General features: G+C 40.3%; 1 protein-coding gene across 6 annotated transcripts in view; it reads right to left on the bottom strand.

The window, feature by feature from the left end:
* The window catches only part of LOC122550866 (testis-specific gene 10 protein-like), a 139978-nt gene that overhangs the window by 35764 nt on the left and 79264 nt on the right, over positions 1-24950 (bottom strand). For all 6 annotated transcript variants that reach the window (XM_087988335.1, XM_043692221.2, XM_087988336.1 and 3 more), the window contains 4 exons: positions 21824-21975; positions 12441-12556; positions 10084-10238; positions 9295-9350 (listed from right to left, as the gene is read on the bottom strand). In XM_087988335.1, coding sequence (XP_087844461.1) covers positions 9295-9350; positions 10084-10238; positions 12441-12556; positions 21824-21975 — 479 coding nt within the window. The remainder of the gene's footprint in view (positions 1-9294; positions 9351-10083; positions 10239-12440; positions 12557-21823; positions 21976-24950) is intronic.

The raw sequence follows: 24950 nt of genomic DNA, 5'->3' as shown, positions 1-24950 counted from the left end.
TTGGTTGGAGATTCTAGAACTAGGGGTATAGTCTGAGAATTAGGGCCAGATTGTTTACGAGATGTTATGAAGCACATCTACCCTCTTCCACAAACAGCAGCTGATGCTGGATCAGTTATTAATTCTAAATCTGAGATAAATTTTTGTTAAGCAAAGGTGTTAAGGGATATGAGCCATAGGGATTTTATGTTGTAGGCCATAGATAGCCATGATATCATTAAATAGCAGAACAGACTTGAGAGCTGAATGGCCTACTCCTATTCCTAAGCACAAGAGGAAAGTGCTGATTGGTTGGTAAGTAGAGTTTGATTTGTAAATACGCCAATTATTGATGATTCATTTGCTGAATAATCCTGAATTTGCAAAAAAAATTATACTGAAAATCAATTCAGGATTGCACTGAAAATTACACACCTTGACACACATTCTTTGCAGACAGAAAGAATATATACACATGGCATGTAACGCCGTGACAAATCAGGGGTGACTTTCCCAGTTTAAAGTTTAAACAAAACCTGGTAGCTAACTGTCAATCAACATTAACAAAGGCATTCTCCATGGTAATGCCTCTACTATAGTCTATTTGTCAACTAATCAGCACTCTCCTCCCATATAGCAGAAATATTGTATTTCCCTTTGAATCCAATTACCCCAATGAGGGCAAGGTGAAAAGTTTAACAAAATATGTCTTTTTTAAGCAATAGCTATGTTTCTGTGCTCACAATCTGTAATTTACACTCTTCACAAGAGGAAAACTATTATGGTACACAATAAGAGCTTCTCATACTTTAAGCTAAACCATTATTACCTTTCGAGATTTGGAAAGTATTAATAGCAAAAATATCCATTAAGCCAAACAGCACTGGTGATCCAATGTCAGTAATGGGGCAGGTTGTGGAGAAATCATTTACGTTGTCGAAAGTGGCTAAGAATTTCGACATTAAGGGGTCTGCTGAGTACTATAATAGAACTATATAGAACCCAACTAGTTACTCACTCCCCGTTATGGAGGGTGTAGTTTGCCTGTGAGTATGGGATGTAGGCATTGCTGGCTAGACCAGCATTTATCGCTCAAGTAAAATGGTGGAACATTTGATGAGGTGAGTAAACAGGGTTGGAAACCACAACACCTTCCTAAGTCCGACCCCCAAATTTAAGCTCAGAAGCTGAGCATGGGAGGGGCAGCCTTCCTGTCCTAGGTCAATTTTCTTAAATTAGCCAGTTAAGGGCTTCATCCCACCTCAGCTGATACTGAACTATATGAGATGACAAGGCCAACCACTGGGTTTCCCAGCAGCCTACTGAGAAACTGGGTTCTACATTCACAGCAACGCTGTGTTTGATTAGATTAGATTAGATTACATTACAGTGTGGAAACAGGCCTTTCAGCCCAACAAGTCCACACCAACCCGCCGAAGCGCAACCCACCCATACTCCTACATTTACCCCTTACCTAACACTACGGGCAATTTAGCATGGCCAATTCACCTTACCTGCACATCTTTGGACTGTGGGAGGAAACCAGAGCACCCGGAGGAAATCCACGCAGACACGGGGAGAACGTGCAAACTCCACACAGTCAGTCGCCTGAGGTGGGAATTGAACCCGGGTCTCTGGCACTGTGAGGCAGCAGTGCTAACCACTATGCCACCGTGCCGCCCACCAATTTTTAAATTTTTATTAGATTACTTACAGTGTGGAAACAGGCCCTTCGGCCCAACAAGTCCACACTGACCCGCCAAAGCGCAACTCACCCATACCCCTACATATACCCCTTACCTAACACGACGGGAAATTTAGCATGGCCAATTCACCTGACCTGCACATTTTTGGACTGTGGGAGGAAACCGGAGCACCCGGAGGAAATCCACGCAGACACGGGGAGAATGTGCAAACTCCACACAGTCAGTCGCCTGAGGCGGGATTTGAATCAAGGAACCTGGCTTGGGACAGGACAGGCATGCAAAAACAACTGTTTAAGTTGTTCCAATTATTGATACAATACTAGGTGTGTACCAGGCAATATGGAAAATTACCTAAATATGGTAGGTATGCAAAATGAAGGCAAATCCAATCTGGTTTCCTCTCATCTTATCAGCATTGCTCAAATTGTCAGTAAATTGATGCAATGAGTCATCAATGTGCTGTCCAGTAACACTTACATACGCATAACGGGACAGCACGGTGGTTCAGCAGTTAGCACTGCTGCCTCACAGTGCCAGGGACCCAGGTTCAATTCCCACCTCGGGTAACTGTCTGTGTGGAGTTTGCACATTTTCCCCATGTGTGCGTGGGTTTCCTCCAGATGTTCCGGTTTCCTCCCACTATCCAAAGATGTGCAGGCCAGGTCAATTGACCATGCTAAAATGACCATAGTGTTAGATGCATTAGTCAGGGGTAAATATAGGGTAGGGGAATGGGTCTAGATGGGTTACTCTTCAGAGGTTCGGTGTGGACTTGTTGGGCTGAACAGCCTGTTTCCATACTATAAAGAATCTAATCTAATCTAATAACCTGCTGACTAATGCTCAGTTCGGGTTCCATTACAACTACTCAAATACAAACAGCAAGTTGCGTTTATTCCAAACATAGACACAAGTCCTGAATTCCATATGTGAAGCAAAAGTGACTGTCCTCATCCTTAATTAGCAACGTTCCACTAAATATGGTGCAAGCAGCCCTATTACAAATCTAAGTCCATCAGGAAATGGAGACTGAAAGAACTCCCTCGTGGAATCATACCCAGTACACAGGATGCTGGTTATCCCTGGTGAAGGCTAATTATCTGTTTCAGGTCATTGTTAAAATGAGTTCTTCAGAGTTCCTCACAGGCACAACTGTTTTCAGTTGCCTCCTCATAGTCTATTCTATCAAGTCAAGCCTACCACCATTTGCTGATCATTGCTACATTATTCCACAAGCAGTCCCATTCCCTCCCTGCGTCCAAGATAATGAAGCAATCCACAGTTGTGGACACAGCAAATCTAAACATCAATCATAAGCATACCATAACAGCACTTAGTACTATCTACCATATGCACTGTGGAGCACTGTTCAGCAGCACCTCCAAAACTCTCAAACCTCACCACCTCGGAGGAAATGACCAGCTAGTGCAAGGGAACAGCATCACCTCCAAGTTACCTATCACTCTGAATACATATTGCAGTTTTATCATTGTTGCTTGGTTAAAATTCTCTGTTGAAGGACCTTCACCATATGGCGTTACAGCATTTCCAGTGGGCCACCCAAACCACCTTCTCAGAGTAATGTTGAGATATAAAGCTGAATGATGGAAAACTGCAAAAATTAAATCAAATGAGCTACCTCCTGTGTCAGTAAGCAATGAAAAACTCAATGGAGTGTAGCAGGAACTTTAGCCATGCACATTACACACGCTATATAAACATCTCATGAGCAATCACTTCATCCTCTGTATATATTAGCATATCCAAATTTGAACAAAGAGAACAAAAACCTATACAGCAGAAGAACAGGCTCTTCAGCCCATCAAGACTGTGGTGACACAAGATGCCTTTCGAAACTAAAATATTTTTGCCTCTGCACAGTCTGTGTCCCTCTCTTGCCTGCCTATTCATATATCTGTCATGATGCCTCTTAAACACAGATATTGTATCTGCCTCCACCATCTCCTCTGGCAGTGCATTCCAGGCACTTACTACCCACTGTGTAGAAAATATGTCTCTCACATCTCCTTTAAACTTTCCCCTATTACCTTAAACTCATGCCCCTTAGTAATTGCCATTTCTACCCTGGAGAAAAGACTCCAACTGTCCAATCTATCCATGCTTCTCGATTTTGTAAACTTCTATCAGGTCGCCCTCATCATTCGATATTCAAGTGAAAAGAAACCAAGGTTTTCCAATCTCTCCTCATAGCTAATATCCTCCAAACCAGGCAACGTTGTGTAAAATCATTACTGTACCTTTTCCAAAGCCTCCAAATCTTTCTGGTAGTGTGGCGACCAGAATTGTCCACTATATTCCAAACATGACCTAACTAAAATTCGATACAATTGTAACATGACCTGCCAATTTTTATATTCTATATATGCCTTATGCCTTCTTGACCACCTTATCCACAGTGTTACCACTATCAGGGAACTGTGGACCTGCACATCTTGATCCCTCTGATACCACATGCTGTCTAACTCCATGTCTCATTGATTTCATCCTCAGTCTTCAAATGTCACCAATTTAAAACTCTCAGAATCACAGAATGATTACAGCATTTGGCCTGGTGACTCAGTGCCTGGTCTCTAAGGAGCAATTCAACAATCCCATTCCCTTGCCTTTTCCACATTGTTTTCTTATTTGGTACTTGTCATTATTGCATATCCAACTCTCCTTTGAAAATCACAAAGATCCTGATCGCTCACTGTCCGACAGGACTTTCCTCATTTCGCTGCTGGTTCTCTACAACCACCTTAATCATTGTTTATGTTTACAAGGCATCTTGACAGATATATGAATAGGAAAAGAATAGAGAGATATGGACCACTTGGAGCAAACAATTTCTGTTTCGAAAAGCATCATATGTCAGTGCAGGCATGGTGGTCTAAAGGGCCTGTTCCTGCATAGTACTGTTTTTTGTATTTCTTGACCTTTTTAATAACAGAAGAGCAATTATCCTCATCAAGTCTCATCAAAATACTTAATTAAAACTAATTTACTTTTAACAAACCTGTGCTTGAAGCTACAGTCCATAATATTCTATCCCCCAGTGAACTGGAAAATTACAAATGCAACATCCTTTGCCAGAAGAAGGATTAGGACAAATCCACTAACTATAGGTCCATCAGCTTAATCTTGGTGGGAAAGCTTTTAGAAATGATATTCTGTGACAAAATTCAACTTCAAAATGTCAATGAATTAATGTACACCTTGTTGGTGTAGCGTATTGGAAAACAAGCCCCACCATTCTCAGGGTCATCACTAAATAATTGTAAAACATATGCAAAGAATCCCCAATTTATCTGGTTGACAGAAAGCATAGAGCAGGTTTCTGTAATTAATAATCATTACTATTTGTTACACAATTAATTAGACTGTAGCCACAGGTAAACAGTTACAATCCATTCCATATAACTCTGATATTTAAAATACTTCATTTATAAACTCCCTCTCATTCATACAGGTGCATGCAAGCACACAAACATACGCTCATACACACAATCTATATTCGTTTTTTTGTGTGTAAGTGGTTCCCATGATGGTTCGTATCATTCTGTGCAAGTCAAAATGCTGCTTCTCAGCTATCCATTTATAGATGCGTCCACTAGTTTTCAAGAGGCAGAGGATGGCCAATCCAATTATAAAAGGTCTCTGACATCAATTTGAAGTCACAGCTTTCAGCAACTGCTGAAGGAAAGATAAACTGCTTTTCTTCAGACTTAAAGCATTTCTTTACCGCAGAGATCAGAGACAGCTCCTTAGCAGGCAAGTGGAGATCTGATGACTTCTTTGTACCTTCTTCACAGCCCCAAGTTATTCAGCTACTGAAGAACCAATCATAGTTTTAGGATCGCAGAAGGCTTTTGTCATCTATAACTGGTCACACGTCCATAGATCAATCTGCTTTTTGCTGCCAAAGTTTCTTTGTACCCCACTCTTCAAATCCAGCTTGTCTACAAACAACATCCATTCATCGACTGTGCAAGTTCTGCTTGTAATGTGCGTCAGATTACTTGCTTTCAAAACATACAGCAATCCTTGGTTCTTAAAACAGTTCTTTTCTCCTTTGAGTCCACAATTAAAAATAACAGAAAAATAAAAAGACGGTCTTTATATTAAGCAAAGACAGAATGTATTTGTTTACCAGCTCGATTGTTACTTTGATGAGGCAAGGGCAGTCAGGGTGGTTCGTGTGATCTGCAGGGATTTCTAAAAGGCATTGATAAGACTCCACATAATAACCTTACCAGCAAAGTTGAATCCCATGGAATAAAACATGCAAAATAAAAATCCCTAATAATCAGCGAGAAATTGAGAAACTAATTTGTAAGGAGATTTCAGTTGTCTGTAAGAATAATAGGGTGGTTGGTTATGGTAGGAGATTTTAACTTTCCAAACATAGACTGGGCCTGCCATAGTGTTAAGGGTTTAGATGGAGAGGAATTTGTCAAATGTGTACAAGAAACCTTTCTGATTCAGTATGCGGATGTACCTACTAGAGAAGGTGCAAAACTTGACCTATTCTTGGGAAATAAGGCAGGACAAGTGACTGAGGTATCAGTGGGGGAGCACTTTGGGGCCAGTGACTATAATTCTATTAGTTTTAAAATTGTGATGGAAAAGGATAGACCGGATCTAAAAGTTGAAATTTAAATTGGAAGAAGGCTAATTTGGACGGTATTAGGCAAGAACTTTCAAAAGCTGAGTGGGGACAGATGTTTGCAGGTAAAGGGACGGCTGGAAAATGGGAAACCTTCAGAAATGAGATAAGAAGAATCCAGAGACAGTATATTCCTGTTAGGATGAAAGGAAAAAGTTGAAAAGTGTGGTGCTGGAAAAGCGCAGCAGGTCAGTCAGCATCCGAGGAGCAGGAAAATCGACGTTTCAGGTATAAGCCCTTCTTCAGGATGAATGGAAAGGCTTGTAGGTGTAGGGAATGCTGGACAACGAGAGAAATTGATGTTTTGATTAAGAAAAAGAAGAAAGCATATGTCAGGTATAGACAGGAGAGATTGAGAGAATCCTTAGAAGAGTATAAAGGCAGTAGGTGTATACTTAAGAGGGAAATCAGGAGGGTAAAAAGGTGACATGAGATAGCTTTAGCAAATAGGGTTAAGGACAATCCAAAGAGTTTTTATAAATATATTAAGGACAAAAGAGTAACTAGGGAGAGAATAGGGCCCCTCAAAGATCAGCAAGGCAACCTATGAGTGGAACTGCAGGAGATGGAGGAGATACTAAACTAATATTTTGCATCAGTGTTTACTGTGGAGAAGGACATGAAAGATATAGAATGTGGGGAAATAGATGGTGACATCTTGAAAAATGTCCAAATTACAGAGGAGGAAGTGCTGGATGTCTTGAAATGCATAAAAGTGAATAAATCCCCAGGACCTGATCAAGTGTACCCCAGAACTGAGATATTTGTAGCATCAATAGTCACAGGTAAGGTGCCGGAAGACTGGAGGTTGGCTAATGTAGTGCCACTGTTTAAGAAAGGTGGTAAGGACAAGCCGGGGAACTATAGACTGGTGAACCTGGCATCAGTGGTGGGCAGGTTGTTGGAGGGATCCTTGAGGGACATGATTTACATGTATTAGGAAAGGCAAGGACTGATTTGGGACAGTCAGCATGACTTTGTGCATGGGAAACCATGTCTCATGAACTTGACTTTTTTGAAGAAGTAACAAAGAGAATTAATGAGAGCAGATGTGATCTATATGGATTTCAGTAAGGTACTCGACAAGGTTCCCATGGGAGACTGGTCAGCATGGTTAGATCTCATGGAATACAGGGAGAACTAGCCATTTGAATACAGAACTGGCTCAAAGGTAGAAGACAGAGGGTGGTGGTGGAGGGCTGCTTTTCAGACTGGAGGCCTGTGACTAGTGGAGTACCGAAAGAATTGCCGCTGAGTCCACTACTTTTTGGCATCTATATAAGTGAATTTATGTGAACATAGGAGGTATAGTTAGTAAGTTTGCAGTTGACACCAAAATTGGAGGTGTAGTGGACAATGGAGAAGGTTACCTCAGAGTACAATGGAATATTGTGCGCAAGTATGGTCTCCTTCCTATTGGAAGGATATTGTGAAACTTGAAAGGGTTCAGAAAAGATTTACAAGGATGTTGCCCGGGTTGAAGGATTTGAGCTATAGGGAGGGGCTGAACAGGCTGGGGCTGTTTTCCCTGAAGCCTCAGAGGCTGAGGGGTGACCTTATAGAGGTTAATAAAATTATGAGGGGCATGGGTAGGATAAATACACAATCTTTTCCTGAGGGTGGGAGAGTCCAGATGTACAGGGCATAGGTTTAGGGTGAGAGGGGACCTAAGGGGCAACATTTTCATGCCGAGGGTGATGCATGTAAGGAATGAACTGCTAGAGGAAGTGGTGGAGGCTAGCAGCATTTAAAGGGCATCTGGATGGGTATATGAATAGGAAGGGTTTAGAGGGATATGGGCCAAGTGCTGGCAAATGGGACTAGATTAGGTTAGGATATCTGGTCAGCATGGACGAGTTGGACCAAAGGATCTGTTTCCGTGCTGTACTTCTCTATGACTACATGAAATTGGCTGAGGAACAGAGAATGGAGGATAATGAACAGTTTTTCTTCTGTGCCTCAACTGTCTTCTCCTTCATCATGACCTTCTTTGAATTCCATCATTTGACACAATCTTTGGTCATCTCACCTAATATGTGCTTCATTATTCTTTTCATTTACAGTATCTTGGGATTTTTTTTTTAATATGTTAAACGCCCTAAGCTTGTTGTTGATAATACTGTACAAAAACATTCAACGGGTCTGTATATTAGTGCACAGGCAACATGTTACAACAGGTTAATTAACTTAAAATTGATCATGTATAATTTGTAAAAGGAACAAAGTTAATACATCCAGTTAATGAAAAATAGTCATTTGTTCTGACGAAGGGCCATTAACTTGAAACCTTAACTCTGCTCCTCAAGCAGAAAGTGTCTCACCTGTTGAGTACATTCTGCTTTTATTTCAAGTATTATATCTGCAAAAGATTGCTTTTGTATGAAACTAATCATGTTATTATTTCACACAAGCAGAATCATAAGGAGAAAGTGTGGACAATAGATGCTGGAGATCAGAGTTGAGATTGTGGCACTGGAAAAGCACAGCAGGTCAGGCAGCATCCGAGGAGCAGGAGAATCGATGTTTCGGGCATAAGCCCTTCACGAGGAAGAGCTGATTCCTGATGAAGGGCTTATGCCTGAAATGTCAATTCTCCTGCTTCTTGGATGCTGCCTGATCTGCTGTGCTTTGCCAGCACCACATTCTCGAAGCAGAATCATAAGCAGATGAAGATGTCTTAGACTGACGACTACATATTCAAAAACAATGATGGAAATTCTTCCCAACCTAGATTAACTATTATTGCATAGAAAATTATAAATATTTCTTTTTCCTCTGGTTACTTTGCCTCTCTTAATTCTGTGATATGTACTTGGTACAGAAGAAAAACAGGAACACTGTATCATAATTAAATATGAAATTCATAGAGTTAAAGTGCTGCTCCAATGTCAGGCAAATATTCAAGTTTTCAATAAACATTTCAAAAGGCTAAAATGTACTCACTCAACAGTTGTTTCCAATTCACTTATATGTAGTTGATTATCTGTAATGTTCTTTTTCTTCAGAAAAAGTGAATACGAAAATTAAATTCATTTAAATTAGGTAGATAATAGATTTAATAATAGATGTTAATACACTTTCACAATCAAATCAAAGTTCTGTACACCTAATGCAAGTTTATCGTAAGTGTCATGTAAACCTTGGACAAGTTTGCATTTACATTGTTTTTCTGGAATTTGCATAATTTTTTGTGAAATCATGATAGACAATTGGGACAACCCTTTTAATTAATAACATTCCATAATAATCCAAGAATTTAATAAATGAGGAATACTTTATTTGGTGAAAGGGAACACTTCCATGATAGTTGGTTTCTTTAACACAAAATTTGAGGTATAACTTATAAGGGTGATAAGAATTACTTCAAGAGAGGAGCCCAATAAAGATTCTAAATAATTTATGTAAACAATAGCTTCACAGAGGTTTTCTCATTCGTTGGAAGTTGGTCCATTCAACTTTTTAGACTTAGCTTTATAGATTGAATAAACTTCGAATTATACCTCTTAAGGTTTGTCACCCAACTACAAATTGGGATTTCTTTTTTTTTGCTTAAGACCTTACATTGAACATAAGAAAAAGTAACCAAATAAAAAACTTCTAAGTTAAAGATCCCTCATAGAATAAACTAAATATTCTGCCTTCACTTCTTTAATTATTGCAAACCTGTTCAAAATACTACTAATAATTTAGCAAGTTCAAAAATATAGCACAGTGTCTTTAAAAATCACTTACTCTCTGGTGGAGTGTATCCTCTAGGGAAGCAATTGTTTCAGTCTTTTCATCCGCGAGCTCCTGTAAACTATTCTTTTGTTTATCAAGTTCATAGACACTTGCTCGAGCTGAGCTAATTTCTTCTTGAAGTGAAGAAATCTGTCTGGTCAGATCATCTGTTGGGCAATAGATTCATAAGTTAAGATTCTATAATGAATTAATCAGAACTATTTCCTAAATTTAAAATATTGTTGTTTGATGACAACTAACATGCTTATATAACCTACCTTATAATAAAATTATTGTATATTGTCATAATTTGAAGCTACATTTTTTAATATTTAAAACAGTAAAGGTCTAGGAATGCCAATAAAGGTAAAATCCTCACGCAAAATGGAAGCAATTTCCCACTAGAAATTGTTGAACTCAAGATGGCTTTTAAAAAAAGAAACATTTTCCTTCATATAAAACCTCATTCTAACACAGGTAGACAATCCTTTATCCGAAGTTCCAAAATCCGAAAAGCTCCGAAATCCGAAAAGTATTTTGCTGAAGTTTTTTCTCATTAACAAGGTTGTTTGGCGTGTAAACAGTTAACACAACTCCACACCCACTCGACCCACATTACTCAGCTGTGATGTAGAAGCGTGGCCCAGCATTGGCACATGTCAATTCTGTCTCAACACTCGTAGTAATCACAGGTATGACTGCTGTTTGGTAGGTTTTTTTATTTTACTATGAAAATATTATTTACTTCTTTATCTGAAAAATTCCAAAATCCGAAAGACAGCTGGTCCCGAGGGTTTCGGATAAAGGATTGTCTATCTGTAGCATGTTTTCATTTCAGTGTGGTTTAAAATTAGGGACACTTCCTGACAGCAGTGCTGCCATTTGGTTTTGCATTGCTGCTGAATAAGTTCACTCTTTTTAAAAAGAAACCCCATACTTTGCTGCCTCCTTTTTCAACACATTTATTGCCTTTCCCCTGGGCCCTGTTGCTTGACACCTGTCCTGACCATTTGCCATCACATCCGCTTGGTGTTTCTTTTAACCCTCTGACTCAGCACTTCTTGTCAGGACCTTTCTGCTCATCACTTCGCTCAGTCACTGTTTTCTGCAAACCATCCCACTACCTCCCCCCACAAAGAATCATTCTTAGACCTTTGCTCATGCCACTCCTCTCTTCCATACCTCCTCACTTGCTCAGGGAAACTTCAGGAGAGGGAAATGGAAAAACTTGAGGCAGAAGCAGCAATCAGGAGTTAAGTAAGAGTTAAAAAGTTACAAGAAACATTTTGGTCCAGTTCAACACAAGGCAGCCAATGGGTTTTGATTGCATTTAAAGCTTTTCTTGTTTAATATGAGGTTTTAAACAAAAATTTTTAAAAAGTGATATATTTCCCAATGTATTTACTAGGTGGCAAGGGCTTTATGGTATTATTGCTGGACTGTTATTTCAGACTCAGATTGTGTTCTGGGGACCTAGATTCGAATCCTGCCATGGTGGAATTTGAATTCAATTTTTAAAATCCAGCAATTATGAGCCTAATGATGACCATGACTCTATTGCTGATTGTCAGGAAAACCCATCTGTTCCATTACTGTCATGGAAACTGCTATTCTTACCTAGTCTGGCCTATATGTGAATCCAGACCCACAGCAATGTGGTTGACTCTAAACTGCCCTTTAGGAAATTAGAGATAAGCGATAATAAATGCTGGCTTAGGCTGTGACACCTTCATTCCATGACTGACTGAATAAAACAAATTATTGATATACTTCCCACACTTTTAAAAACATTTTAACTTCATGTCATTTTAGCTTCCATTGATTTCCTGTCTATTACTTTTAAAAATGGAATGATTGTAATTATTGTTGTGAAAAAACAGATTGCTCATTCAATTCACCAGTGAATAGCTGGCTCTATGGACCAGGAAAATCCAGGGTTTGAACCTCTTGATCACCCATAACATTTGCAGTTACATCTCTATATGTCATAAGTTTAGAGAGAAAAGGAAACAAAATTTCCTTCATCAAAACTTATCATCACCGTGATTTGCAGTTGGTGACAGGATTTTGATGCTTTGGCAAAGTTGAATATTGTGATGACCTACAATGCTAAGGCTCAAAACATTTATTGATTATTTGGACCAGATAATATGAAATACAAAATGCCCATATAACTGTAACCTATCAAAAGCATGATGCAGATTGTAGCACCAAATAATAGATTAGGTGCACAGTGATAGCCCTGATGATTCCTTTCTCTTTTTTTTCTCTTCATAAATGAAGAATGAAAATATTCAGGAAAATCTGACAAATTGTTATCTCAAATGTTATACATTCATTGCTTTGCTTTAAAATGAAGTGGGTATTACCGATCTTTTCATTCTGCCGAACATTTTTATCCTGTGCAAGTTGTAGATCAGTGGTTTTTAATGAGAGACGTCGCTGGGTTTCAGCAAGACTGTCTTCTGCCTGGTCCATTAACATTCTGCAACAATAAGTACCACAATGTATTTTTGTTGTTGTTTAAGGCAGTAGGACAGTTTTGTTTTCTTAACCTAAAAACATTTTTCAGGAACTGCATCTAAATAATGTGAATTGAAACTTCCACATAAGAATTAATAGCACCTCCCATTGATAATAGTATTTCTTAATTTCTAATCATGTATTTTCCAAATATGTTCTGTTCAACAGTATTAATATACCCTGTCATTTGTAAGGCAGATATTTCTAAATACCTAAATCTTCATGAACCCTTATCTCATCAAAAAAAAATTTAACCAAGACAGTTATACACAATTTTTACTTAGAAAATTCATGTTGGCTTTCTCTTAATTCATCCTTATTTGTCCAACCAATAGGTAAACAGAATAGGCTGAAGTTGTTGGGTTCATTGATTCATTTTTTTTGAACAAGGGTGTAGTAAATTTGCAATTCTCCTGTCTTCAGGTGTACACTATAACTAAACAGGATTGAAATATTATGGTGAATGCTTCCACAATTTCCACTTTTACTTCTCTCAGTGCCCTCAGATGAATTTGATCTGGCCCTAGCAAATGTTTTAAAAGTTCACACAATTGGTTTTCTAATACAGCCATATCAAAAACCTGTAGCATATCCAGTGTCTCAATGACTATCTCTTTCAATACGATTTAGCAGCAAATTCTTCTTTAGTTAAGACAGATCATTTAGTACCTCAGCCATGCCCCCTGTTTTCTTGCATAAATCATGTTTGTGGTCCCAAATCAGCCTCATTCCTCCTTTTAACACCTTTTACTGTTTACATATCATTAGAATTTTGGATTTCCTTTTATGTTACTTGCTAATCCCTTCTAACACTCTCTTTGCTTTTCATTCTTATCACTTTACTTTAGGTACATCTGCTCCACGCTTGTTTCACCAGGGTTGATCTCTGCCAAATGGTAGACTGAGGGATCATACAAACTACAGCATCTACAGCATAGAAAAGGGTCTTTTGGCTCAAGGAAACAAAAACAAACAACCTAACTATTCTAATCTCATGTTCTAGCACTTACCCCATAGCATTGTATGCCTTGGCATTACAATCTAAATACTTCTTAAACGTTACAGGGTTTCTGCGTCTGTCACCCTCTCAAGCAATGAGTTTCAGCCAGTGTATCCATTCTCTCTTCATAACTAAAATGCTCCCAACCCAAGCAACATCCTGGTAAATCGCTCCTACATCTTCTCCTATAATGTGGATTCCAGGACTGTACACAATGCTCCAACTGTGGCCCATGCAACGTGTTACTCAGTTCCTTTAAAGTCTAGGCCTTAGCTAGTAAAAGCAAGTATCCCATATGACTTCTTAACCATGTTATCTACCCATCCTGCTACCTTAAGAAACTGGTGGACATGCACACCAAGGTCACTCTGATCCTTGGTGGTTCCCAGGGTTCTACTGTTCATCATATATTCCCCATCTTATTTGCCTAGGCCAAGCGCATCATCACAAACTCATCCGGATTGAATTCCTTTTGCCACTGATCAGCCTATCTAACCAACCCATGTCTATCCTCCTGTAATCTAAAGCTATCCTCTTCACTACTTATCCATCCTATTAATTTTTGTATCATCCACAAACTTACTGATCAACATTCTACATTCAAGTCTATATATACCACAAACATCAAGGGCCCCAACAGTGATCCCCGTCAACACAGGCTTAGTCATAAAAACACTCCTCAACTACCACCCTCTGCTTCCTACCACAAAGCCAATTCTGGATCCAGTTCACTACATTGATATAGATACGCTTGGCTACAACATGACAGATTGTATTAGAACACTATTGCTGCTATTTGCCTACAGCACCTCATGGATTCCTAGTTTTGAGCTATGAAATCTATTGTGAATTCTTCCTATTTACCATACTGATAATCACACAACATGATAACGCAAAGTGCGAAAGATCACTCTTTCCAATGTTGTGGGCAAATGCAGCAGGTAAATTGATGAACTCCATTATGGAGCCACTGTGCCAAAACTGTTATCAGAAAAAATATATGATCTACTGTTTACAGATGACAGCAGTATGATTGTCCACATTGCATCAGATATGCAACTATTCTTGGTCTCCTCAATTCTGCATACAAAAAACTTAGCCTCTCATTAAATGCTGTGAGAAGTCTGTTAACCCTGGTCAGCCAAATATTCACCTCTGTAGGTGATACTGTAGACAATGTCAAGCACTTTGCATACTTTGACAGCTGCTTCTCTCAAGAGGACATCACTCACAATCAAGTTGCACCAGCTCAACTTGTCAAATGCTAGTTCCTGTAGATTGTAAGTTTTTCCACAAGTCAACAAAAGTCTGTATGTGTTCAGCAACTATCCACACCATATTCTTGTGTTGCAGTGAGATATGAACTGTTCATCAGTGATACACTTTCCAGCATTAGAGAAATTTCAAGAGCGATGCCTCTAGCACATCCTCCAGATCCAAGGGAGAAGCATCAAACAAATGTTAACGTTCTTCTTGAAGTCGGCCCCATGAACGTTCAGTCAACATTTCTGCAAAATCAACTTTGATGGATGGGCACTGTGTCTGGATGGCTGAAAATTACCACTAGGCCCTGATTTCTCAACTCTCAAACTCTCAACATCAGAGGAAAGAGCCATCACTTTAAAGACACACTGAAGCTCTCCAAGCTTGGCAGAATTGACACCAATCATTCATAACAGTGACACTCAATGATCAATCATATTGCATTAACTTTGAGCCACAATGCCTTAATGATGATGAAGAGCAGCTGCAGAGAAGAAAAGAAAATGAAGCAAATCCTGCATTTTGGATCTTACTATGTCATTGGACATCCTGCCCTATGTACCCAAAGACCTCAATTGAGAGTCCATCTGTTCAGTCACATGAAGATCAACAGCAGAAACTTGTAGAACTGAGTAAACTTCATCTCAAATCAAGGGGCCAGATGATGACAGTGTATCCTCAAGACATAGCAGATTGGTCAGTGCAGTGCAATATAGCTACTCTTGATGCTAGATGTTGAAGTTCCCTATTCAGAGTATATTCTGTCCACCTTTTGACCTAAGTTTTTATTTCAACATGGAGTACTGCTGATCCATCAGCTAAGGGAGGAGCAGCAGCTGGTACTTGGCAAGAGGTTTCTTTGCTCATGTTTAATATAACACCATGAGATTTTATATGGTCTAGAGTGTAAATTTTGAGGCCTATCAGGACCATTACCCCCTCAACTGTATACCACAGTGCTGCTACTGCAGTAGGTCTGTCTTGCTAATTGGACAGGCCATAACTGGGGAATCTGAAATGTTGCTGAAAGGTGCACGACAATTTTGGCTCAAGTTCTGAAGTATTTGTGAGAAAGATTTTATCGGGTCAGTTTCAACACATTGTTATACGTTATCAGATTGAATCTGATACTGAACTCAAAGCTAAATCGACTTCTCTAGTTTTGTGTTTATGCTTTTTTTATAGCGGTTTGATACAACTGATTCAGAGGAAAGTTAAAAATCAATCAAAAAGCAGTGGGTCTTGGAGACTACTGAATATTGTATTAGATGAAACTTTTATTTTTCTTAAAAAAACTAGAGCATTACAGCAGCTGAAAATGTGTTGCTGGAAAAGCGCAGCAGGTCAGGCAGCATCCAGGGAACAGGAGAATCGACGTTTCGGGCATAAGCCTGACCTGCTGCGCTTTTCCAGCAACACATTTTCAGCTCTGATCTCCAGCATCTGCAGACCTCACTTTCTCCCTAGAGCATTACAGCATCCAACTACAGCTGATTTCATAAACCAACAATGATCTCCATTTAATAAGATAATATTCAGACTGATTTTTTACATTGCACAGACCAGAAGCATGGGAAATTTGCTACAAGCCTACTCTTTATGCCGAACTTTGTCTATCTGTCTTCCACCTTATCACTAAGCTGCCACTTTGTTCCTTCTTCCCACTCACTCTATTCCTCTCCCCAGCTGCACTGTCCCTACCCTACTTGCTCTCACTGCCTGTCTTAAAAAATTGCAGAATCTCTAATGTCAAGTACTAATGAAAAATCAATCAAACAGAACCATTTCTCCCCAGAGATGGTTCCTCTCCTACTGAAGAGGAGTGGCAGATGGAGTTTAATAATTGTGAGGTGCTGCAGTTTAGACAGACAAATCAGGGCAGGACTTATACCAGGGGTAAGTAACGGGGCTCAGGTCTCTGGCACGGAGCCTGTCCCCGTTACTCAGAAGGGAAGGGTGAAGAAGAGCAGAGCAGTAGTAATTGGGGACTCGATAGTTCGTGGCACAGATAGGCGGTTTTGTGGGAACGAGAGAGACTCACGTTTGGTATGTTGCCTCCCAGGTGCAAGGGTACGTGATGTCTCTGATCGTGTTTTCCGGGTCCTGGAGGGGGAGGGGGAGCAACCCGAAGTCGTGGTCCACATTGGCACCAACGACATAGGTAGGAGGAGTGCTGAGGATGTTAGACAGGCTTTCAGGGAGCTAGGTTGGAAGCTTGGAGTTAGAACAAACAGAGTTGTTGTCTCTGGTTTGTTACCCGTGCCACGTGATAGAGATTCGAGGAATAGGGAGAGAGAACAATTAAATGCGTGGCTTCAGGGATGGTGCAGGAGGGAGGGGTTCCAGTTTTTGGATAACTGGGGTTCTTTCTGGGGACGGTGGGACCTCTATAAACAGGATGGTCTACACCTGAACCTGAGGGGAACCAGTATCCTTGGGGGGAGGTTTGCTAGTGCTCTTGGGGGGGGTTTAAACTAACTCGGCAGGGGCATGGGAACCCAGATTGTAGCTTCAGGGTGCAGGGCCTGGAGTGTAGGGAGGTGAGGAACATGGCATCAATTTCCAAGGAGGGTGCCTGTAAACAGGGAAGTGGCTTGAAGTGTGTATACTTCAATGCAAGAAGTATACGAAATAAGGTAGGTGAACTTGCAGCGTGGGTTGGTACCTGGGACTTCGATGTTGTGGCTATTACGGAGACATGGCTAGAACAGGGACAGGATTGGCTGTTGCAGGTTCCGGGATTTAAATGTTTTAGTAGGGTCAGAGGTGGGGGTAAAAGAGGGGGAGGTGTGGCATTGCTTGTCAAAGATAGTATTACAGCGGTGGAAAGGACGATGGATGAGGACTTGCCATCTGAGGTAGTTTGGGCTGAGGTTAGGAATAGGAAAGGTGAGGTCACCCTGTTAGGAGTCTTTTACAGGCCTCCTAATAGTCCTAGAATCATTGAAGAAAGGATTGGGAAGGTGATTCAGGAGATGAGTGACAGTAATAGGGTGGTTGTTATGGGGGACTTTAACTTTCCTGATATTGATTGGGAAAGCTATAGCTCAAGTTCGTTAGATGGGTCAGTGTTTGTTCAATGTGTGCAGGAGAGTTTCCTGACACAATATGTAGACAGGCCAACAAGAGGTGAGGCCATACTGGATTTGGTTCTGGGTAACGAACCAGGCCAGGTGTTAGAATTAGAGGTAGGTGAGCACTTTGGGGATAGTGACCATAATTCGGTGATTTTTACACTCGTGATGGAGAGGGATAAGTGTGTACTACAGGGCAAGAATTATAGCTGGGGTAAGGGAAATTATGATGCGGTGAGGCATGACTTAGGATGTGTGGCTTGGAAAAGTAGACTCCAAGGCAAGAGTGTAAATGATATGTGGAACTTGTTCAAGGGGCAACTATTGAGTGTCCTTGATAATTATGTACCTGTCAGGCAGGAAGGAAAGGGTCGTGCGAGGGAGCCGTGGTTTAATAAGGAATTGGAATCCCTTGTTAAATGGAAGAGGGCGGCCTATCTCAAGATGAGACGTGAAGGTTCAATTGGGGCGATTGAGAGTTATAGGGTAGCCAGGAAGGACCTGAAGAGAGAGCTAAAAGCAGCAAGGAGGGGACATGAAAGGTCCTTAGTAGATAGGATTAGGGAAAACCCTAAGGCTTTCTATAGGTATGTTAGGAATAAAAGAATGACTAGGGTAGGAATAGGTCCAGTCAAGGATAGTAGTGGGAAGTTGCGTGTGGAGGCGGAAGAGATTGGGGAGACACTGAATGAATACTTTTCTTCAGTATTCACTCAGGAACAGGGCATTGTTGTCGATGAGAATACTGAGGCACAAATAAGTAGAATGGATGGCTTTGAGGTATGTAGAGAAGAGGTGTTGGAAATCCTGGAAAAGGTGAAAATAGATAAGTCCCCTGGGCCTGATGGCATTTATCCTAGGATTCTCTGGGAAGCAAGGGAGGAGATTGCAGAGCCATTGGCCTTGATTTTTATGTCCTCTTTGTCTACAGGAGTAGTCCCAGAAGACTGGAGGATAGCAAATGTGGTTCCCTTGTTCAAAAAGGGGAGTAGGGATAGCCCTAGTAACTATAGGCCGGTGAGTCTCACTTCTGTTGTGGGCAAAGTCTTAGAGAGAATTGTAAGGGATAGGATTTATGCACATCTGGATAGGAATAATGTGATCAAGGATAGTCAGCATGGTTTTGTGAAGGGCAAGTCGTGCCTCACAAACCTTATTGAATTCTTTGAAAAGGTGACGAAGGAGGTTGATGAGGGGAAAGCGGTAGATGTGGTATATATGGATTTTAGTAAGGCGTTTGATAAGGTTCCCCATGGTAGGCTACTGCAGAAAATACGGAGATATGGCATTGAGGGTGAGTTGGAGGTTTGGATTAGGAATTGGCTGGATGGAAGAAGACAGAGGGTAGTAGTTGATGGCAAAGTTTCTTCATGGAGTGCCGTCACTAGCGGTGTTCCGCAAGGATCTGTTTTGGGACCATTGCTGTTTGTCATTTTTATAAATGACCTGGAAGAGGGGTTAGAAGGTTGGGTGAGCAAGTTTGCGGATGATACGAAAGTCGGAGGAGTTGTTGACAGTGAGGAAGCATGTGGCAGGTTACAGCAGGATATAGAGAAGCTGCAGAGCTGGGCAGAAAGGTGGCAGATGGAATTCAATGTAGCTAAGTGCGAGGTGATTCACTTTGGGAAGAATAACAGAAAGATGGGGTACTGGGCTAATGGTCGGATACTTGGTAGTGTGGATGAGCAGAGGGATCTTGGTGTCCATGTACACAGATCTCTGAAAGTTGCCACCCAGGTAAATAGTGCGGTGAGGAAGGCATATGGCGTACTGGCTTTTATTGGTAGAGGAATTGAGTTCCGGAGTCCTGAGGTCATGATGCAGTTGTATAAGACTCTGGTACGGCCGCATCTGGAATATTGTGTGCAGTTTTGGTCGCCATACTATAGGAAGGATGTGGAGGCATTGGAACGGGTGCAGAGGAGGTTTACCAGGATGTTGCCTGGTATGGAAGGAAAATCGTATGAGGAAAGACTGAGGCACTTGGGGCTGTTTTCACTAGAGAAAAGAAGGTTTAGGGGTGACTTGATTGAGGTGTACAAGATGATTAGGGGGTTAGATAGGGTCGACAGTATGAACCTTTTCCCGCGTATTGAGTCGGGTATTACAAGGGGGCATAGCTTTAAATTAAGGGGGGTAGATATAGGACTGATGTTAGGGGTAGGTTCTTCACTCAGCGAGTCGTTAGTTCATGGAATGCCCTGCCAGTAACAGTGGTGGACTCTCCCTCTTTATGGGCATTTAAGAGGGCATTGGATAGGTATATGGAGGATAGTGGGTTAGTGTAGTTTAGGTGGGCTTGGATCGGCGCAACATCGAGGGCCCAAGGGCCTGTACTGCGCTGTATTCTTCTATGTTCTATGTTCTATGTTATACACTTAAGGTCTGGACAGAGAGCTCAGTCTGCAGGTTCATAATTCTGTGAAAGTGGAGTCCCAGTTAGATTGGATAGTGAAGAAGGTGTTTGGTATGATTGCCTTGATTGATCAGTGCATTGAGTAAAGGAGTGGAGAGGTCATATTGCAGCTGTACAGGTCATTGACTAGGCTACTTTTGGAATACTGCATGCAATTCTGGTCTCCCTACTATAGGAATGATGTTATGAAACTTGAAAGAGTTCAGAAAAGATTTCCAAGGATGTTGCCAGGGATGGAGGATTTAAGCTATAGAGAGAATCTGAATAGACTGACGCTATTTTCCTTGGAGCTTTAGAGGTTGAGGATCAACCTTATAGAGGTTTATAAAATCATGAGGGGCATGCATAGGGAGAATAGCCAAGGTATTTTCCCCAGAGTGGGGGAGTCCAAAACTGGAGGGCATAGGTATAAGGTGAGAGGGGAAAGATTTAAAAGGGACCTAAGGGGCAACTGTTTCAAGCAGAGAGTGGTGTATGTATGGAAGGAGCTGACAAAAGAAGTGGTGGAGACTAGCACAATTACAACATTTCATAGAATCCCTACAGTGTGAAGGCAGGCTATTTGGCCCATCGGGTCCACACCAATCTTCTGAGGAGCATTCCACTTCGACCCTCCGCACTACCCTATCCCTGTAACTGTGCATTTTCCACAGCTAATCCACCTAGCCTACACATCCCTAGACAGTATCGGCAATTTAGCATAGCAAATCCACCTAACCTGCACATCTTTGGACTGTGGGAGAAAACCAGAGCACCCAGAGGAAATTTACACAGACACAGGTAGAACGTCCAAACTCTACACAGACAGTTGCCGGAGCCTGGATCAAAACCAGGTCCCTGGCGCTGTGAGGCTGCAATGCTAACCACTGAGCCACCGGATGGGTATATGAATAGAAAGGGTTTAGAGGGATATAAACCAAATGCTGGCAAATGGGACTAGATTAATTTAGGATATCTGGTCGGCATGGACAAGTTGGACTGAAGGGCCTGTTTCCGTGCTGTACAGTTCTATGATTCTATTTAAAGTTGTTTGTTATTTCAGATTTCCCAGCATCAGTATTACTTTATTTTTGACTTGATACGTGTGTGTGGACATCTGATAATGTGCAATCAACTATCTACCATTACATTAGAAAGCAGTGAAGAAAATATCTCTTTAGAATCTAATACCAGTTCACTCTCTAATTGATTGATTGCTTCTTACTCAGTGCACATGGAAAATAAAAGTGAGAAAAAAATGCATATTTAAGCTAGATCATGACCAAACTGAAAACCAAAATGAGATTTTCTGTTGTGGTCTTCCCAGAAGTACCAGGTGCACATCATGTAAAATTGCTGAGTCCCAGGTATGCAGTTTTGTTCAAAAATTGTTCTAAAATGCTGAAGTTCCAAGGTTTCTTAATTTTACAAACACAGGTGTTTTTAAAATGAAACATGTCATCTACTGATTATCTTCAAATTACCACACTAATTCACCTGATCTGGTTGTTTTCTGCTCTCTGCCTGCACAGTTCATCTTCAGTATCAGATGACTTTCTAGCCAATATTTTGACTTCTTCCTCCAGAGAAGTTACACTATCTTTTAGACAAGTCAACCTAGAACGATGTTCCAATCTTTCATTTTCTAACTGAAAGGAGCAAAACAATGCAAATCTGAGTGACAATACACAAACTGTGCTCAATGTAGGTTTCAGAGACACAAGACATTGTTGCAATTGTAAATAGATTTTTTCTGATAAGGAAGAGCAAATCTAAATGTAATGTGATAAGATGTCTGAAGTTATTAACAAAAACTGGCTTTTGAAACATTACGTTTTGTGGTTATCCAAAAATTAATTACATTTTTGTCATGGTAGAAGCATATGTTAAGGAAAGGACTTGCAAGAAAGGTACTGAATAATCCTAGATAATTTTAATGTACATATAGATTTTGTAAATAAATTGGTCTGGAGTACGAGTTTGTACAGCATTTTAGAGCCAATCTGGGAGCAAGTTGCCCCTCACCAGGTAATGTGCAAGTACATTATGTACAATAATGTGCAGGATTAATTAGTGACTTCACAGTAAAGGAGTATATATAAAGTAAGTACTGATCATCCAGAGTGAGGCTGATGGCATAATAGTGCAAAATTAGGAAATGGTGGCACTGTTGAACAGATATTTTGCCATGGTCTTCACTGTAGAAGAGAGAAATAACTTCACAGAAATACTTGTAACTCAAGATTGAAAGGAAGAGAGAAGCTTAAAACAATTACAATAGTCGGGAAAAGGATACTAGGAAAATTCTTAGAAGAACAACAAGTCCCTAACATTTAATGGTTTGCACCCTAGGGTTTTAAAATAAGTAGTGGTTGGGCTTGGTGTATTGAAGTCATTCAGCCTATCAAGTGTCAAAGGAAAATTGTTAGAATCTAAAGTTGGCTATAGCAGGGCCCTTAGAAAATCTGAATGCAATCAGATAGAATGCAAAGAGAAATTGTATTCAATTAATCTACTAGAATTCTTTGAAGAAGTAACAAGCACTGTAAATAAAGGGAACTTGTAGATGTAGCACACATGGATATCCAAAAGACATTTAATAAGGTACCACATCAAAGGTTACAACACAAACTAAGAGTTCATGGTGTGGCTATAATTATCATGAGTAAAGGATTGATGACCATCAGGAAGCACAGAGTAGAGCCAAAAGAATATTTTTTATTTTGGCAATCTGTGACTAGTAGAATGCCAAAGGGATCATTGAAGGGCTTCAATTATCTACAATCTACAGCAATTATTTGAACGAAGAGACTGAACATACAGTTGCAAAATTTGCTGATAGCACAAAGATAGGTAAGAGAGCAAGTTATGTAGACAGCGTAAGAAATCCACAAAGGATTGCACATAGGTGATGTGAGAGCAAATATTGGCAGATGGAAAATAAGGTGGGAAAATGTGAATTTATTCATTTTGGTAGAAACAATAATCAACATATTATTCAAAGCAGAAAAACTAGAACTGTGAGGTACAGAGGAATCTAAATGTCCTGTTGCATAAATGACAAAAAAGTTAATGACAAAATGACAAAAAAGTTAAAAGGAAGACAAATGGAATATTAAGGAATAGGGGAATAGAATATAAATAGGAAAGTTTTGCTACTGTTGTAAAAGGAAATTGTACAAGGGAAAAACTCAGCAAATTCTGTGGATAGAAAATATCCTTTATGTAAGAAGACATTTGGAATACTTTGTACAGTTTTTGTCTCCTTATTTAAGGATATTTTATCTCCACACATGCTGCCAGACCTACTGAGGTTTTCCTTGTACAATGCTTTGTGTTTATGCAAAAGTGGTCCAGAAAGAGTTACTTGACTGATGCCAAAAGAAACGTCTCGAGAAAAGGTTAGACAAGTTGGGCATGTAGGCATTGTATTTCAGAAGGATAGACATTTTATTGAAACATATAAGAACACAAAAGAGGAGGCAGCGATTTTAAAAGGATTGCAAGATGTAGGGTGTGACTTCATTCTGAACACAGTGCAAAGAGAGGAGGCAATTTTAAAAAGAGCACAGAGAGTGGGGATGAAAATATTCTGAACAAGCACACAAAGAGGTGTAGCAAGTTTAAGAAGAGCATGGAGATTGAGGATGGCTTCATTCTGACAAGAGTCAACAGAAGGCAGGAAGATTAAAAACAGCATGATGGAGAGATTTCATTCTTAACACCGTGCTAAAAGTTGAGGTAGCAATTTGAAAAGAACATATTGTTCTGAACACAGCACCAGGAAAAGAGTATGAAAAAGATATGGCATCACAGGAAATTTGTAAGTTGGTGAGAAACTGCTGTTAGGGAGTGAATCTGTATAGTTTAAAACAAAAGAAAATAGCATTTACAAAGTTGAAGCAGCTTTCTGGATTTCAGGAAGAAACACTGGTAAAAATGTGTAAAATTAAATCAAGTTAAAGGAAAACAAAATAAAATGAAATGAAGAAAAATAATGTTAGCATAAGTGAAGCAAAGATAAGTTACAAAGTAAGTTTTAATACCAAAGCAAGTTTACAATTATTCTAAGGCTAACAAATAGTTTTGAACAAGATGGCAAGTCAATGGGCACAAATGAAATTAATATATGGGAAGTCATGCACATACCATGTGTCCAAATAAACTCTTCTGCAGGAAGTGTCACCAACTACACAAGCTTGAACTCTATTTCAGAAATTTTAAAATTGGTGGGCGACACAGTGGCACAGTGGTTAGCGCTGCTGCCTCACAGCGCCAGAGACCCGGGTTCAATTCCCGCCTCAGGCGACTGACTGTGTAGAGTTTGCACATTCTCCCCGTGTCTGCGTGGGTTTCCTCGGGGTGCTCCGGTTTCCTCCCACAGTCCAAAAATGTGCAGGTTAGGTGAATTGGCCATGTTAAATTGCCTGTAGTGTTAGGTGCAGGGGTAAATGTAGGGGAATGGGTCTGGGTGGGTGCGCTTCGGCGGGTCGGTGTGGACTTGTTGGGCCGAAGGGCCTGTTTCCACACTGTAAGTAATCTAATCTAATCATTCCACCCAGACCCAAGCTAACACCTTATCCCTATAACCTTGCACTTACCATGGCTAATCCACCTAGCTTGC

The sequence above is a fragment of the Chiloscyllium plagiosum genome, unplaced genomic scaffold (assembly GCF_037043375.1).
Source record: "Chiloscyllium plagiosum isolate Xiang-an unplaced genomic scaffold, Cpla_swu_hap1 HiC_scaffold_6, whole genome shotgun sequence".
Lineage (NCBI taxonomy): Eukaryota > Metazoa > Chordata > Chondrichthyes > Orectolobiformes > Hemiscylliidae > Chiloscyllium > Chiloscyllium plagiosum.
This window is presented reverse-complemented; position numbering and strand designations above follow the sequence as displayed.